Consider the following 16290-nt stretch of genomic DNA (forward strand, 5'->3'; position numbering starts at 1 on the left):
GCGTTGTTGGCCTAGTGGACTTCAGCGCCACTTTCGGGGGGCTGAGTTCGAAGCCAGCACGCCTTTAACTTTTCAAAGTTATGTGTGTTTTAAGGAATTAATATATCACTTACTTAAAAGGTGAAGGAAAACTGCACAGCTGAATGTTGTCCATAATGTTCTCATAGTACAGTCGCTATAAGACTGATGTGAAAGGCATATACTAATTTTCGGCAGCGACGGTAGGAGAGCCGTAGCTTAATTGATGAAAACGCTCAGGCGCGATTGCCCGAGAGTCGCAGGTTCAAATCCTGTCGGTTCCGAAAATTTTTATATGCATTTTAAATTTCTTAAATTGATAATTCCTCCAAGTGTAGGTAAAAATACTAATAAAAAATTTATAAAAAATATGTTCCCATAGGTCTGTGTAGCAACCAAATATGCCATTTAGGTGGACTGTGGCCTAAACCCTTCCCATTGTGGGAGGATCCCGTGCCCTCTAGTGGTACGGCAATGTGTTTACATATTGATGCAAGTGGAAAACTTACCATCCCTGGGGCCTCTGATTGGCAATTATTGTTATAAAATAAAAAAAATAAAAACAGTATTGAGTTTACTAAACTCACGGATACAAGCAATTTTTTAAACAAACCCTTTTGTTTCAGCTCTGCCTGTGTACGCCATTTTGAGTATCGTGCTGAGTTCAGTCGTCGTCCTACTGGCTACGCTGTCTGTATTTATTTACAGGTACGTATATAAATAATAATTTATTTTGTATATGTTGCATTTATCCAACTGTTTAGATTTAACTCTTTATTTATATACCACATCATAAACGTATACAAAAATAAATTAAAAACAGAAACATGACGAAAGATTAATGCATTGCAGACGCATTTTGTCCACGGAGTTTACATGAGTACGAAAACTATTTCTGTACATCCTTTTTAAAAGAATTAGTAACGGTTGCACAAAATTCAACCATGTACCTACTTCTGATATCGATATGATACCACATTTTTTTTTCCAAGAATTTATCGCGATAGCTGTGCTTACAAACTCTCACATACAAAACTTGTATACCATATCACTTTAAGAGCCAAATAATCTATGCCAATAAAGTTTACTTTAAAAAATGGTTAATCTGATTATGCTTGGTTTCATTGTTGAAATGAAACTCTATAAAGCAAGATCAACTCAATTTACGCAATAAACTAGATTCAGGGCCGAAGGAGGAACATTTAAACAAGTTTTTCTTAAACTTATTTCCTAAAGCAAACGATAAAATTATCAAAATCGATTCAGCCGTTCCGTTTAGCCTGGAAAAACATAGTTTTATAGCTGTTCTAGCTGTGGCCCTCGTTCTTTGTTCGCGTTCATTACGATTTTACACTTACTCTCCGTCCATTCAACTAACTCTATGCCAACTTGTTTAGTTTGGGCGTAAAGGAAGGACAACCTAACCAAACACATTTAGAAACATCGTAATGATTCAAAAATCCTAGTAGTGCGGATTGTTTTCGGTATTGTATACGATATTCCCGCTAATATGATAACATAGCGCAAGTACGTGAGGAGAGCACAAATGGTTTGCAAAAGATGGATTGGAATTACGTTGAAGAAAAGGGAAGGACGGTTCGTGGCGTGGTTATTGTACACTGAACTAATAAAGTGGAGATAAAAAAAATTATATACAGCCAAAAGCCCGCTAAATCTTTAATTAGGTATATATATAAAAGGGAAAGGTGACTGACTGACTGATCAACGCACAACTCTAACCACTTGACGGATCGGGCTGAAATTTAGCACACAAACACTGTTCACTAAACCTAATAAAAAAAATGTCTGTCACAAATTTTAAATATTGCAATTCCAATGGCATCAAATAGAGGATGAAAATTTACATGATGGTCTCTAATTTTTTTAATAATTTACGTTCATATTTTTCTATTAGCAGCAAGACATTTTTTAAACCATAAAATTTACCAAATAAATAATTGAACTTAACGTGAGCGAAGCCGCGGGCAAAAGCTGGTTAGATATATTTTTTTGACGGTTACGTTTACCTAATTAAGATTTTTTCAAATTCATGTTTATTGATAATCTTATAAAAATATTATAACTTAACCAAATCCTGTAAAGGTAATTCTGGATGCATTTTCACGCTGAACAGTCAGGCTGTTACTTTGGTCAACGACCACTTCTGTCACTAGATGAGTCAATCAACCATGGTATAAGGTCTCGCAAGCATTTTTTGCACTTAGTTTCCACGGAAAACGGAACAAATATGTAGCTTTCTATAAGAGAGGCATCGCGTCTTGCAGTTTTCTGCCATCTCAGCTGCGGATCTTGGTCTTGATGCTGTCTCCGTGATATGAGATGAGGCGAATGTGTCAATGCATGCTGCGTCCCACAAGAGCACACGTCCCCTTCCCAGGGAACCAATGTCAATCCACCATGTCTCTTACCATCATCCAGGCTTATTCCTATGGCGCAATGGGAGCAGGAATATCTATGGTGATATTAATCGCATACCAATATTATGCATACGAAAGTTTCGATAGAAGGATGCTTGTTACTCAATTGCACCAGATCAGCTGTATGGATCTGGATAAAATTTTGACATAGGTTTTAGCGTAGAATAGAACTATATCATCATCATCATCATCTCAACCAATTGACGTCCACTGCTGGACATAGGTCTTTTGTAGGGAGTTCCACAATGCACGGTCCTGGGCCGCTTGCCTCCAACGGCTCCCAGCTACTCGCCTGATGTCATCTGTCCACCTCGTTTGGGGCCGACCTACGCTGCGTTTACCGGTGCGGGGTCGCCATTCCAGCACCTTAAGACCCCAACGTCCATCGGTTCTCCGAGCTATGTGCCCCGCCCATTGCCACTTCAGCTTCGCAACTCGCTGAGCTATGTCGGTAACTCTAGTTCTTCTACGGATCTCCTCATTTCTGATTTGATCACGTAGAGATACTCCTAACATAGCTCTCTCCATCGCCCGCTGAGTGACTCTGAGCCTTCTTATGAGGCCCATAGTTAGCGACCATGTCTCTGATCCGTAAGTCATCACTGGCAACACGCACTGTTCGAAGACTTTAGTCTTCAGGCACTGGGGGATTTTGGACGAGAAGATGTCACGAAGTTTCCCGAACACTGCCCATCCGAGTTGGATTCGGCGGTTTACCTCTTTCTCGAAATTGGACCTACCTAACTGGATCGTGTGTCCTAGGTATATATACTCGTCTACAATTTCGAGTGCAGAGTTCCCAACAATTATTGGGTGGAGCGCAACATGAGCGTTAGACATAATTTTCGTCTTGCTCATGTTCATACGAAGGCCCACCTGTTGAGAAACTCTGCTGAGGTCATTGAGCATCGCATTAAGGTCTTCCAGAGTCTCTGCCATTATGACTACATCGTCGGCAAACCGAAGTTGAGTGATGTACTCGCCGTTAATGTTGATGCCAAGCCCGTTCCAATCCAGAAGCTTAAAAACGTCCTCCAACGCAGCGGTAAACAGCTTCGGGGAGATAACATCTCCCTGTCGCACTCCTCGCTGCAGTTGGATCGGTTTCGTAGTCTGGTCCTGTATACGGACTGACATAGTGGCGTTTTTGTACAAACACTTCAAAACTTCGATGTACCGGTAGTCAATTCGGCATCTCTGCAGTGACCTTAACACAGCCCAGGTTTCCACCGAATCAAAGGCTTTCTCATAGTCCACAAACGCTAAGCAAAGTGGCCGGTTATACTCTTGAGTCTTCTGTATAACCTGCCGCAGCGTATGTATGTGGTCTATGGTACTGAAGCCCTTTCGGAAACCGGCTTGTTCAGGAGGCTGGAAGTCGTCGAACCTATTCGCGAGACGATTCGTAATGACTCTTGAGAACAACTTGTAGACATGGCTCAACAGCGAGATAGGTCTGTAGTTCTTCAGCAAGGTATTATCACCTTTTTTGAAGAACAGAACAACCACGCTCCTGTGCCATGCCTCTGGCGTTGTGCCTTGATGAATGACGGAATTGAACAACCGCTGAAGGACTTTAAGTATCGGTTTTCCACCCGCTTTCAGGAGTTCTGCTGTGATTCCGTCATCACCCGGTGCCTTGTTGTTCTTAAGTTGTTTGAGAGCCATACTAATCTCGTAAAGGCTGACGTCCGGGATATCTTCAGTGAAGTGTCGGGTCAATTTGGCTCTAGGGTCTTTAGCCAAACTTTCAACAGGCTTTTGTGTTGAGGTGTATAACTGTCCATAGAATTTCTCAACCTCACTCAGGATCTCTGGTTTAGAAGATATGAGACTACCATTGTCAGTCTTCAGGCGAGTCAACAGGCTCTGTCCGATAGACAGATCTCTTGCGAACACTTTCGAGCCTTTGTTGCGCTCAATGGCGACTTTAATTTTCTCAGTGTTAAAGTGTCGCAAGTCTTTCGTCTGCAACTTCGAGATCTGTCTATTAATACGCCGATATTCAGACGCATCTTTTGAAGACTGTAGTCTCATTTCTTGTCTCTTCTCCATAAGCCCGAGTGTATGGGCTGAGAACTTTTTGGTTCTATGTTTACGGTGGGTCTTAAAGAACTTGGACCCAACCGTATGGACAGTTTCCACAAGCCTGTTGTTAAGATCGTCCACAGAATCGCAGTCCAGGCAATCAAACCGGTTTTGCAGCTCCAGTTGAAAGCTCTCGGGGTTTTGGATATGAGCACGAGTAGGCCGGAGCGTAGACTTTACCAGTCTGACCCTTTCCAGCTTTACATTTATATTCAATGTGCCTCTTACCATACGGTGATCGCTCCCGGTTTTCACCCTGTTGATCACAGAGACATCATTGAATATATGCCGTTTGGTCGACATGATAAAGTCGATCTCATTTCTCGTCGAACCATCGGGGCTCAGCCAGGTCCATTTCCTGTGCGGCCGCTTTTCGAAAAAGGAGTTCATCATAAAGAGGCCCTCCTTCTCCATAAAGTCGGCCAGCATTTGGCCCCGTTCGTTCCGTTGCCCATATCCAAATTGCCCCACTCTCAGCTCTGCACCGCTTCGCTTGCCCAGCCTCGCGTTGAAATCCCCCATCACAACACTGTAGTAGGTTTTCGAGGCATGTATGGCTTTCGAAATATCCTCATACAATGCCTCTACTTCCTCGTCGGAGTGCGCAGTTGTGGGTGCGTAGACCTGTATAACCTTCAGGGAATACCGTTTGGTTATTCTGAGTACAAGGTACGCTACCCTGCTCGACACGCTTTCGACTCGAACAATGTTGTTGACAAGGGATTTGTGGACGATGAATCCGACACCACCTTGGGACTGTTGTTCGCCCTCCCGGTAGTAGAACAAGTTGCCGGATTTTAGGATTATCGTATCCTCCCCCTCTCTACGGATTTCAGATAAACCCATGATACTCCAGCGCAACTTGCTCACTGCTTCTTCCAGCTCGACTAACTTCTCATCGGTCCTCAACGTGCGTGCGTTATACGTTGCCAGGTCCAGTCGTCGAGTTTGGCAGCGGAATCTCTTCCGGAGATTCTTGACACCCCTTGCCCCGCCGTTACCATAACCGCTGCCAGAGCCAGGAATAGCGGGGCTGCCGGGGACTAGGGGCTGTGGCTTTCTTTTCTCCATTCATACAAAGATTTGCCCGGTAATGACCACGCTGGGCAGGCGGGTTGGTCATCGCAGGGCTAGACTGATCGCACCGGCGTCGCTGCTGCCCGACACCGGTCTGTGCCATTTATTCAGTCTAGCCAATTTGAAGTAGTTATACCGCCACTTGTCGGTCGCCAGAGCCTCGTCGGTTAGACGGCAGGGTGCACCACGTGCAGGTGAGGTTGGCATTTTGGGAGGCTGACTGGTACTAGCCTCCCCCTTACACCCCAAGAACTATATAGAGCACTTTAATAAATGAATAAATACAATCCCGGAAAAATGTACGATTCCCGTGAGCTACATTTTTTTTGTGTATCACAGAACACAAGGACATAGACACACAAGACACACAAGAAATTTTCCACATGAGTTTATAGAAAAATTACATGTAATAAATAATCTTTTTTAACCCTTTTTACTTTGTGCAAAGCCATTTCATTTGACAGATGCACATTACACAAGATTTTTTTTCTTCTTTCCCATAGATTATTATTTTTGTACTTGTGATTGTGTTAGGGTCAGTTTACCTTATAAATGTTAAAAATTGTTGCACTTCTAGTAGATAAGGATAAAAAAGGCTATGATATAAGGACAGACGAAGATACGCAAGTAACCGTGAAAATAATGGTCTAAAATTATACAGTATTTATCAAAAAGACGGAAACGAAATAAGCACCTAATAAAGGCAACGCTCCTATTTTTTCCGCTCCCATAATCGAAACAGAAAAGTAACGAAAAGTATGGGCGGACTTGTTTTTTCTACTTCCATACAAAATAGGGATCGGGCGGAATTTATTTTCACTCTTGCTTCGGAAGCAATCTAAAAAATATGGGATTCCTTCTAGCCTGAATAAAAGCAAAATCGTTCTTTTGCTGCGATATTAAACAGACAACAGTGTTATTGGAGTGTGGAAATCTTTACATCATCTGTAACCTAATGTGTGCAAATAAAGAGTAGAAATGGTTTAAGAGCATAGAACCATCACGCTACTCAAATGCGGGTTGGTGGGCTTTAACGACTACTATCACAAGTAATTGGTAATAACAGAGACCGACGGCTTAACCTGCTCTCGCATGGAGATTGACAGCGCCAATTGATCAAACCCGGGCTGGTATTGGAAATTCTTTAACAAAAAATACACAATACCTAATATTTTTCGAACCGGCATTTGAACCCAGGACCTCCTAAACATGCTAACCACTCGCCCATTGAGACAGAAATCGCCTTAGAAGACTGTATCTAACATACATAGAGATTAGTTATAACATAATACGATCTTGAGCAGCCTCGAACATGCAGCATGAAAGGTATTATCTCTGAATCTCCCTGACGACCATTTGACTTCATTTATAATTTCTGAATTTTACCTGGTCTGGTCTGGTGGGAGGCTTTGGCTAAGCGATCTAATGTTCCGGTGCGATGTCGCGTGGAAACCAATTAGGGGTATGACTACCACACACCCTAACAAGTTACAGGCCCGCTACCATCATAGACTGCTGACCAGGTGAGATTGCAGTCAAGGGCTAACTTGTAACTAAAAAAAAAATGTTATATTATATAATCTCTTTCATGGGAGTACTAACGCCATGCTTATTTCTGCCGCCAAGCTACTACCACCTACTACAGAATGAGACGGGTTAAGGCCGTAGTCTACCATGCCAGTACTTGCGTATTACTTGCGTATCTTCGTCTGTCCTTATATCATAGCCTATTTTATCCTTATCTACTAGAAGTGCAACAATTTTTAACATTTATAAGGTAAACTGACCCTAACACAATCACAAGTACAAAAATATATAAACTATGGTAAAAAAAAAAAAAAAATCTTGTGTAATGTGCATCTGTCAAATGAAATGGCTCTGCACAAAGTAAAAAGGGTTTGGTAGACTACACAAGTCGTTGAGAACATTATGGAGAACTCTCAGGCATGCAGGTTTCCCCACGGTGTTTTCATTTAACTTATAAAGCAAGTGATATTTTAATTGCCTCTTTTAAAAAACGCACATAACTGGGCTCGAACTTGATCTCAAAAATTGAAAAGACGAAGCCTTACCCACTAGGCTATCACTTCTTAAAACCTGCAGTGAATCGAAATCAAGAAAACAAAATGAAATCTCCTCAGTAAATAAAGCTCATTTTTTTCAAACAAACTGCCAAAAAGCTTTCGTATGTCTCCATTAACGGAATCGCGTTAGATGCGTAAACAGATTCACTCATAATATGCCTTCGATGTCACCCCGTAATAAAAGAGGGCACATTTCACAGAGACTTTATCAGCGATGTTATTGGTTTTGCCTTTTACGATTCGCATCAGACTTGCCTTAAGGTCAACACAGACCGAGCGGCAAACAAGATTTCGTGTGGTTAAAATTTCACTTGGGCAAATATTTGTTTAAATTTGAAATATCATTTTACAACATACGTTTGTTTCTACACGACGTGGTAACGGTACGCTAAATCTCTCGGCGTCCCGCCCTTGTCAATAGGATGGTAACTAGCCTCGGCCGAAGCCTGCACCAGACAAAAAAATGAGTATTTCAAAGACACGATAAACTTGAACTGATGCAAACAGACTCACTTGACTTTTCAAAACTAGGCCTTCCTGAAATAAATGAATTTAGAATTTTGAATAATTTATTTCTAAGAGGTTTTTTTTTGTGTCGGGATGATTAAAATAATAGACTATTAATTTATGCTAAAACAGCTCTAGCGTTAAGACTGATATACTGAGTCAACTATGAATAAAATCCAATAGAACCAAATTTAAATTTGTATAAAACCCTACCAGGGTTTTATACAAATTTATGTAGGAATACGCAGAAGCTACCAAAGTGTAATTGGGGAAATGGAATCAATAACTCAATATTCTTAACGAGAATATATGTATCAAAGGTTTTCAACAGTATCTTTCAGTTACAGACGGCCTCAAGCGTACTGTGAAAATATAGCCTTATTTACAGTAACGCGGCTGTTTATTATTATTATTTTATTGAGTTGCCTTTATACGTTTATATTACCTTTTCTATGTTAATATTTAGAGGTACGATTAAATGTAATAACATAACCTTTACTTTACATTTGATTCTCGTAAAATACATTTTCTTTTAGCGAATACATTTTCTTTTAGCTTTAAAAGACATTCGATGAAAAATATTTTCAGTCTTATTTACATGTTACGAGTTTTACGTCTCATACTCACTCTTTATCGATGTAAAATTCAAATAGTCTATTTTCCTGAATGTTAGGTATATCGCAAAAGATATTAATTTGAAAATGAACTAAATGTTAGCTCCTACAACACATACGCACTTTGAATTTTGCTTTTAACCGGAAAAGACGTTCATTTTGTACCTGAATGTTTAGAGGCATGAAAGCTTTTTATTATTAAATTAACTCGATAAATTACGCTACTAAAACCGTAATGCAGTAGATATCGTGCCAGATTCTGAATAGATGACTAAGTACGTACGTACCCTCTTCAATTTGTTATGTGAACAACTAAAGTAATTCGAATGTTCCACTCCAACATACAATTGCTGTATTAGCATTTTGCTTCCCTTTTTAACTTCAGCTATGACGCAACGATTGAATAACTGGAGGACGTTTTTTTTTAGTCACAACAGGAATTCCGTGTTTGATGGGTTACCTCAAGGAAACGTGCTGGAAAATATGTTTCCTGAACGTTATAAACTTGAACGCCATATACGGGTGGCCGGGACACATTTCATATTAAATTGCGCAGAAATTATCTGCACAAAATTCCCTCATAATTTTACTGAGATATAATTAAATTGATAGGGATCATATATATTATGAAAATCAAGCTTAATTTGCTATACTCCGCGAAAAGCGGGAGAATCTGTATGGTGTAATTTAAAACTTCCTCAATCTTTATACTTCACACCAAACAGATCTTCGGCAATGTACGCTCTACGCACGTTTCGCTCCGACACCGGAGCATCCTCAGGAAATGTTATGTTGACTTTACAATGAATAATTGTTAAGTTGACTTAACAATCACACACACACATAATTGTTAAGTCAACTTAACAATTATGTGTGTGTGCAGTATAAAGATTGAAGAAGTTATGAAATGCACCATGTAGTTTCTCCTGCTTTTCGCGGAGTATAGCATATAAACTTAATTTACATAATATATCATGCAATTCCGCAAAGTAACGCCTGCTTCTATCCAATAGTGATTTTCTTTGTTTTAAGTTTAGTGTCTCATTTAAGCCGGAAATTCCGAGGTATATTTTGCTGATATATCTTTAAAGTTTTGCCTATCATATTTGACGGCCGATTGGCTCAGTTTGTAGCGACCCTGCTTTCTGAGCCCAAGGCCGTGGGTTCGATTCCCACTACTGGAAAATGTTTGTGTGATGAGCATGAATGTTTTTCAGTATCTGGGTGTTTATACGTATATTCTAAGTATTTATGTATATTATTCAATGTATATTATTCATCTTAGTACCCATAACACAAGCTACGCTTACTTTGGGGCTAGAAGGCGATGTGTGTATTGTCGTAGTATATTTATTTATTTATTTATTTATCATGCGTCAAGTTATTGTATATTCAATGTCATTATGTATATATTATGTATATGTGTTATTTTAAGGCATTGTGTGACGACCTACCTGGTGCAACGATGAGCGCTGTGAATTGCGGTCCCGGGTTCGATTCCCGGTAGGGGCAATTTAGGAATTTATAATTTCTGAATTTTCACTGGTCTGGTCTGGTGGGAGGCTTTGGCCGTTGCTAGTTAACACCCTACCGACAAAGACGTGCGATTGTCATACGCAAAAAGAGTTTATTTAACTGACAAAAGATTAATACCATATAGCGAGAGTATCAGAACTATTAGGATAAATGTTGGGTTTATTATTTAGTTTCTATGGTACTAGAATGGGTAAAAAAATATATAATGTTTTCTATCTCACTCTATCCTATACATTTACGTGTTTGTTTCTTTATCTAGATATTATTCGGTTTCCTTGGTAACTTAAATTGGAAAAATAAGTTAATTAAAACAAAGAGAAGTTGCATGTTCGCGCATCACAGTTGCCGGGCATGCAACGTCGCAAAGCGAAAACATAACGAAGTCATTCATCAGTAGATTTTACTTCTCACATTTTTCTCATACCGGGCGCCTTATATATAAAAATCGATTCTTAAGGAGTAAACTTCGAAAAATAAAAAAACTAATTGTCTTTCTCTCAAATCTCATATGGGAAAGGGAGATACTGCCGAACAAAAAATATCGCTTATAAACGGTGCAACACTTGCAGCGCATGCAAAGAATTCGTCCTACAAAGTGTTCCTGTATCTATCAACCCGGGGCGTAAGTTTTTAGCATCATGTGCCGGTAACCCACAACAACGACATTCAAACCGAAACACAATGCTTCTTGGCGGCATAATATATATTTAATGTTTATAGAAGAAAGCTTTTTCCTAGTATTGTACAATAAATAATCAAGGATGTATTACAGTTTTTTAAATCCACCTTTTTTGTTACCATTAGGCATTACAAACTGGAGGCGGAGATTGCCATGATGACGTGGCGGGTTGGCTGGAGCGATGTGCTGTTGCCAGGAGGACGTCTCCGCGGCAGCTTGCATTCGCTGGCTCGAAGGTACAGCTCAGGGGTGAGTGGCTTTTCAAAAGCTTTGATTTAATTTGTTTCTTTTTTCTCTTTAATTCCTGGCCGAACTTTTTCAATGCTATTCAAATGGATGTCAGAATTCTAAGTAAAGGTCTCATAAAGGTGGTTAGAGATTAAGGACGTCAATCAATAATAATTATTTTATCACCTGAAATCAATGCAATAGTTTCTTTAACCGTATTTATTAGGTAAGCAAATAAAGTACCGAGTAATTTAGGAAGCGGTGATAACCTAGTGAATTTCCACGACACAGGCAATCCTAATCACAGTCTTTATCTGTATTATTTGGACCTGGGTCCATGCAACTGGGTCGAAATATCGACAAATCCAAAATATTATCGTTATACCCGTTGAACTATATTTCAGAAATGTTATTATGGGTGTGAAGTCTGCCAATACGCACTTGGACAGCGTGGTGGACTACGGCCTAACCTATTCTAATTGAAAGAAGACCTGTGCCCTGCCCTGGTCGGTAATGGGTCGATATTGATGATTCATTAAGTATGCATACATGTGTGTTAACGGCAAAATAATATGCGGCGTTATGTAGTCTTGTTTCCACTCTGCGCCATAGCCTCTATACTGCTTTCTCTGTCATCGCTTAGTTCACTGTTAAGCAATTACCCTCAATGGGATCCTTTTAATGACAATTAGTCAGCCACTTATAACTTTGAGAATTTAAAAAGCTTTCTTAAGTTCTAATGTTCCCTGAAGTAAAGTTCTCGAAGAATATAATTAAATAGTAAATGTTAATGAATAAACGAATGAATGAATATACTTTCATTGCACACCACAAAAAGTAGATAAAAAAGTATAATAAAACAACATATACAATTTGGCGGCCTTTCGCGACATACCGATTTCTTCCAGGCAACCAATGGCGAAGAAAAAAAGTTAAGAAAATAGTTAGGCGGTGCATACATATACCCATATACTTTAGTCATACATAGTATATAGTTATTACTAATGTATATTATAATAATCATCATGACTTAAACCGATTGGAGTCCACTGCTGGATATAGGTCTTTGTAAAGAGTTCCGGAAACCGTGTTCCTGGACCGCTCCACCTGTCAACAACATTGGGGCGACCAACGGCTGCGTTTACCAAACTGTATATTCATCTTTTATTATAATCGCCTTTATACTGATTAAAAATAGTAAATTCACACATATCATAATATACCTGGTGATTAAAAATAACTAAATCACACCATATCACTATATAACAATCGATGATTTTATCTGTAGCATTTATTTATGCTAACTAAGAAATATTTTCAGACGGCGTACTCCGACGAAGCCACTTCCCTCGCGGGCGACCGTCAAGTATATGCCCCGTGTGGCTTCTACAAAGGCTGTCGCGTCGCCATCAAGAAGGTTGATAAACAGAGGGTTGATCTGACAAGACCCCTCCTTCTAGAACTGAAGAAGATGAAGGATTTGGAGCATGATCACTTAGCGAGGTTCTATGGGGCCTGCGTCGATCCTCCCCATTGCTGTCTGCTGACTGAGTACTGCCCCAAAGGGTCTCTACAGGATATTTTGGAAAATGACACAATTAAATTGGATTGGATGTTCAAAGTTAGCTTGATGCATGACATTGTGAAGGTAAGATAGAACTATTTAAATTCGTATACTTATAATAATATTCAAGAATTCATTTGTATAATGTAGTGCAAAAAAAGGTAAACAGTTTTACAGCGCGGTACTAAAATAAACTGCTTTGTGTTTCATCGAAATAGATGGAGAATTATGTCTTCAGAAAAAACACTTTTCTTAAAACATAAGTTGTATGAATGTAAGATAGTATGCGGCAAAAGTGGAAAATACTGAAGTGCTGTTAAAAAAACACTAAATTTATCCTCGGGCAACTTATAACGGTATACGAGTATAAGGATGAGATAAAATAAGACTGTGTATATTATTGAAATGAGAGGTGGTCTGAAATGGGAATTATATTATGGAAATCAAATAAAGTCCTCAAATCAAATGAAATCTTTTAATTATGCAGGTATTTGAGCCTGAGAGTCATTTATTTTTCTTTATTATTCAATTCTAAATAAAAAATGAGACACATTTCCTTAGTACTATTTTATTTTTTCCATGTTATGTACAACGTGTAAATAAAAACAAATATAATACTTCACAGATCTTAGAAGTGCATTACGTACTGTCCCTGGGACTTATCAGTGCAACCGAAACGCTAAGAGTTTTTGTGTAACCACTGCCATAGTTTTTGCCGAAAAAAATCAGATACAGCCCTAACATCACATTCAAAATTAAAATCAGGTGACTACTGTCACTTCTTTGGGTACGCCTTGCGTAGCGTTGGTACTATGCGCGTGTCGGTCTTTTGTCTTCAATAGGGTTGTCATAAGTAAACACTTAGTAGTAAACACAATGTTTTGAATTCGTTTGTATAGATAAATAATTTTTTCTGCTTCTTATGATTAATATGTTTTCAGGGTGATTTCTTATGAAATATACTTATGCACCCTTCGTACATAAGTTCGGTTCGGTAACACGTTGTATCCATGTTTTAATTATCACCAGGGAATGCACTACTTGCATAGCAGCGACATCAAATCCCATGGGGCACTGAAATCTAGCAACTGCGTAGTGGATTCGCGCTTCGTACTAAAAATAACTGACTTCGGCCTCAACGCCCTGAGGACTTCGGAAAAAGATGCTAAGGCTCACAGTTATTGGACTCGTAAGTTGTAGAATTTAATATAATTATTAGGTATTTCATTTAGTTGGTTTGTCAAAATTACGAATTAATCTTATCGTTTTAATCGTTGCACAAGCGAAGAGACGAAACTTTGCCTTTTTACGAGTCGACAGGTAATTAATTTTTAAGTAAAAAATGTGCTTTGGATGACCGAATTAAGTTGTAATTTTAAAACTAGACTATGGCCACCATTTTTCCATGAATTTGTGCTTTCCAACATTTTTAAAATAACATAAGAATTTTATGGATTGACCTATCTTTTGCATGAGGTTAAAGTACCAGGGCCACATAGAGTCGAGGGTACATTTGGCTACGATGTTCGAGTAGGAAAGGTGTACTGTCTATCTCGCGGAGTGTAAACAGTATGAAGATAAAGCAGTTATTAAGGTGTTTATTAAAATACTTTACCTACTAATAACTCACACTCATATATCTACTATGTGACAGTTACATAAAATATTAAATCGATTGAAATATATTAAAATATTGTAAACGACAACCTATTAATTATTTATTATTAATTGTGACAATTTTATAGATAATAGATACAACCATAACCTTGTTTTGAAAAAAGATAAGCACTATAACAAAATTAAAATAAATTTGCAATACGAACTGGTTTCTTTATTCAAAAAATGCTTAAATTAGCTGTGCTTACATTACCGTTATGAATTCTATTTTTAAATTTGATGTAATAATATGAATGTGTGTGAATAGGTATTTTTTTGTGTTATTTATGGAGATAATCAAAAATAGACGTGGGATATTTTTTTATATAGTGATAAAATAATATTAGTGTTTTAATTAGTGACTCGTATTAATAATATGTTACTAGAATAAGTAGGAGGCTAAATCAGAATTTAGATTTGTGTCTGATTGTGTGCAAATTGTTTTCACGTATCGAACCAAAGTTAACTAAGGTAGTAGGTTCATACTGTTGTAGTTACCTTCTTTTAGTAGTGGTTTCCTCTGTGCTTTTTTTAAATTTAGTACCGGTCTGGAGTTAGGAATTTGGTTGTGTACACTCCCGTGCCTCACGAGAGCACACATCTAAAGTAGTCGGTCCCAATTTTAACACTAACATGCGTTAATCGTTGATAAACCTCGCCAACCTGCACTGTAGCAGTACGGTCTGTGCCTTAAACCCTCTCACCTAAGGAAGAGGGCTATGTCTAGCGGTGGGACTTTAATATTTTTTTTTTATTTTAAATATTTTTTTTAAAATAAATATACTACGACAATACACACATCGCCATCTAGCCCCAAAGTAAGCGTAGCTTGTGTTATGGGTACTAAGGTGACTGATGAATATTTTTATCAATAACATACATAAATACTTATGATATACATATAAACACCCAGACACTGAAAACATTCATGCTCATCACACAAACATTTTCCATTTGTGGGAATCGAACCCACGGCCTTGGAATCAGAGAGCAGGGTCGCTGCTAGTGTTGCCCAAATTCAGTCTTGGTCTTGCAGTCTTGGTCTTGTTCTTGCGTTTTTGCAAGACCAAGACCAAGAACAAGACCGCGTATTTTTAGCAAGACCAAGACCAAGACTGACCGTGCAAGACTTGAGCAAGAACAAGACATAGCCTGCAAGACTCTTGCGTCTTGCAGCTAGGACTTAGCGCTATTTCACGGAGTAGTTAGGTGTAACAGTTCGGTGTATAGGTAGGTAGGTACGCTTAGGAATTCTATGAGACGCAAAAAACTATATCAAAGAATATGAAAAACTGGACCTATGCGCATTACGACTAATACCATAAACATAGCGAATAAAAAAATGTCTATTAAAATCAAACTGAGTGCATGCATAGTTATGTTTTAACCATCGGCACTTTGATAATGCGGCATCAAAGGTTTTGTACTTACTTCTCAAAGAAATTTGCCGCTTTTCGGAAGTACATGGTTATGATACACGCGCCGGCGGCTTCTTTTGAAATCTAAAACAATCGTTGCCGCCGCGCCGAAATCATAACATTTGACACTATTCATGCAAAATAATTTCGAATTTTAAGAGTACCTACAGGTGTTCCAAAGAATAAATAAGTTTCAGAGTGCTTAGAATGAAAATGAATACATTATACTGATCACGCAAGTAGTATTATGATTAGGATAAAATGGTGAGGATAGGTAGTAGATGTCATAATAATTCATTCTAGTAAGTAATTATAATATTGATTACTTATATGGTTTTAAACTAATTACTTAGGTACTATTATTGTACATTTAGTCATTATAT

At 38.6% G+C, this 16290-nt stretch overlaps 1 protein-coding gene across 3 annotated transcripts in view; it reads left to right on the forward strand.

The window, feature by feature from the left end:
* LOC120633646 (atrial natriuretic peptide receptor 1) overlaps positions 1 to 16290 on the forward strand; it is a 238082-nt gene that overhangs the window by 209186 nt on the left and 12606 nt on the right. For all 3 annotated transcript variants that reach the window (XM_039903933.1, XM_039903934.1, XM_039903932.1), the window contains 4 exons: positions 645 to 726; positions 11167 to 11290; positions 12591 to 12917; positions 13863 to 14022. In XM_039903933.1, the coding sequence (XP_039759867.1) occupies positions 645 to 726; positions 11167 to 11290; positions 12591 to 12917; positions 13863 to 14022 (693 nt within the window). The remainder of the gene's footprint in view (positions 1 to 644; positions 727 to 11166; positions 11291 to 12590; positions 12918 to 13862; positions 14023 to 16290) is intronic.

Source organism: Pararge aegeria, chromosome 22 (assembly GCF_905163445.1).
Source record: "Pararge aegeria chromosome 22, ilParAegt1.1, whole genome shotgun sequence".
Classification (NCBI taxonomy): Eukaryota; Metazoa; Arthropoda; class Insecta; order Lepidoptera; family Nymphalidae; genus Pararge; species Pararge aegeria.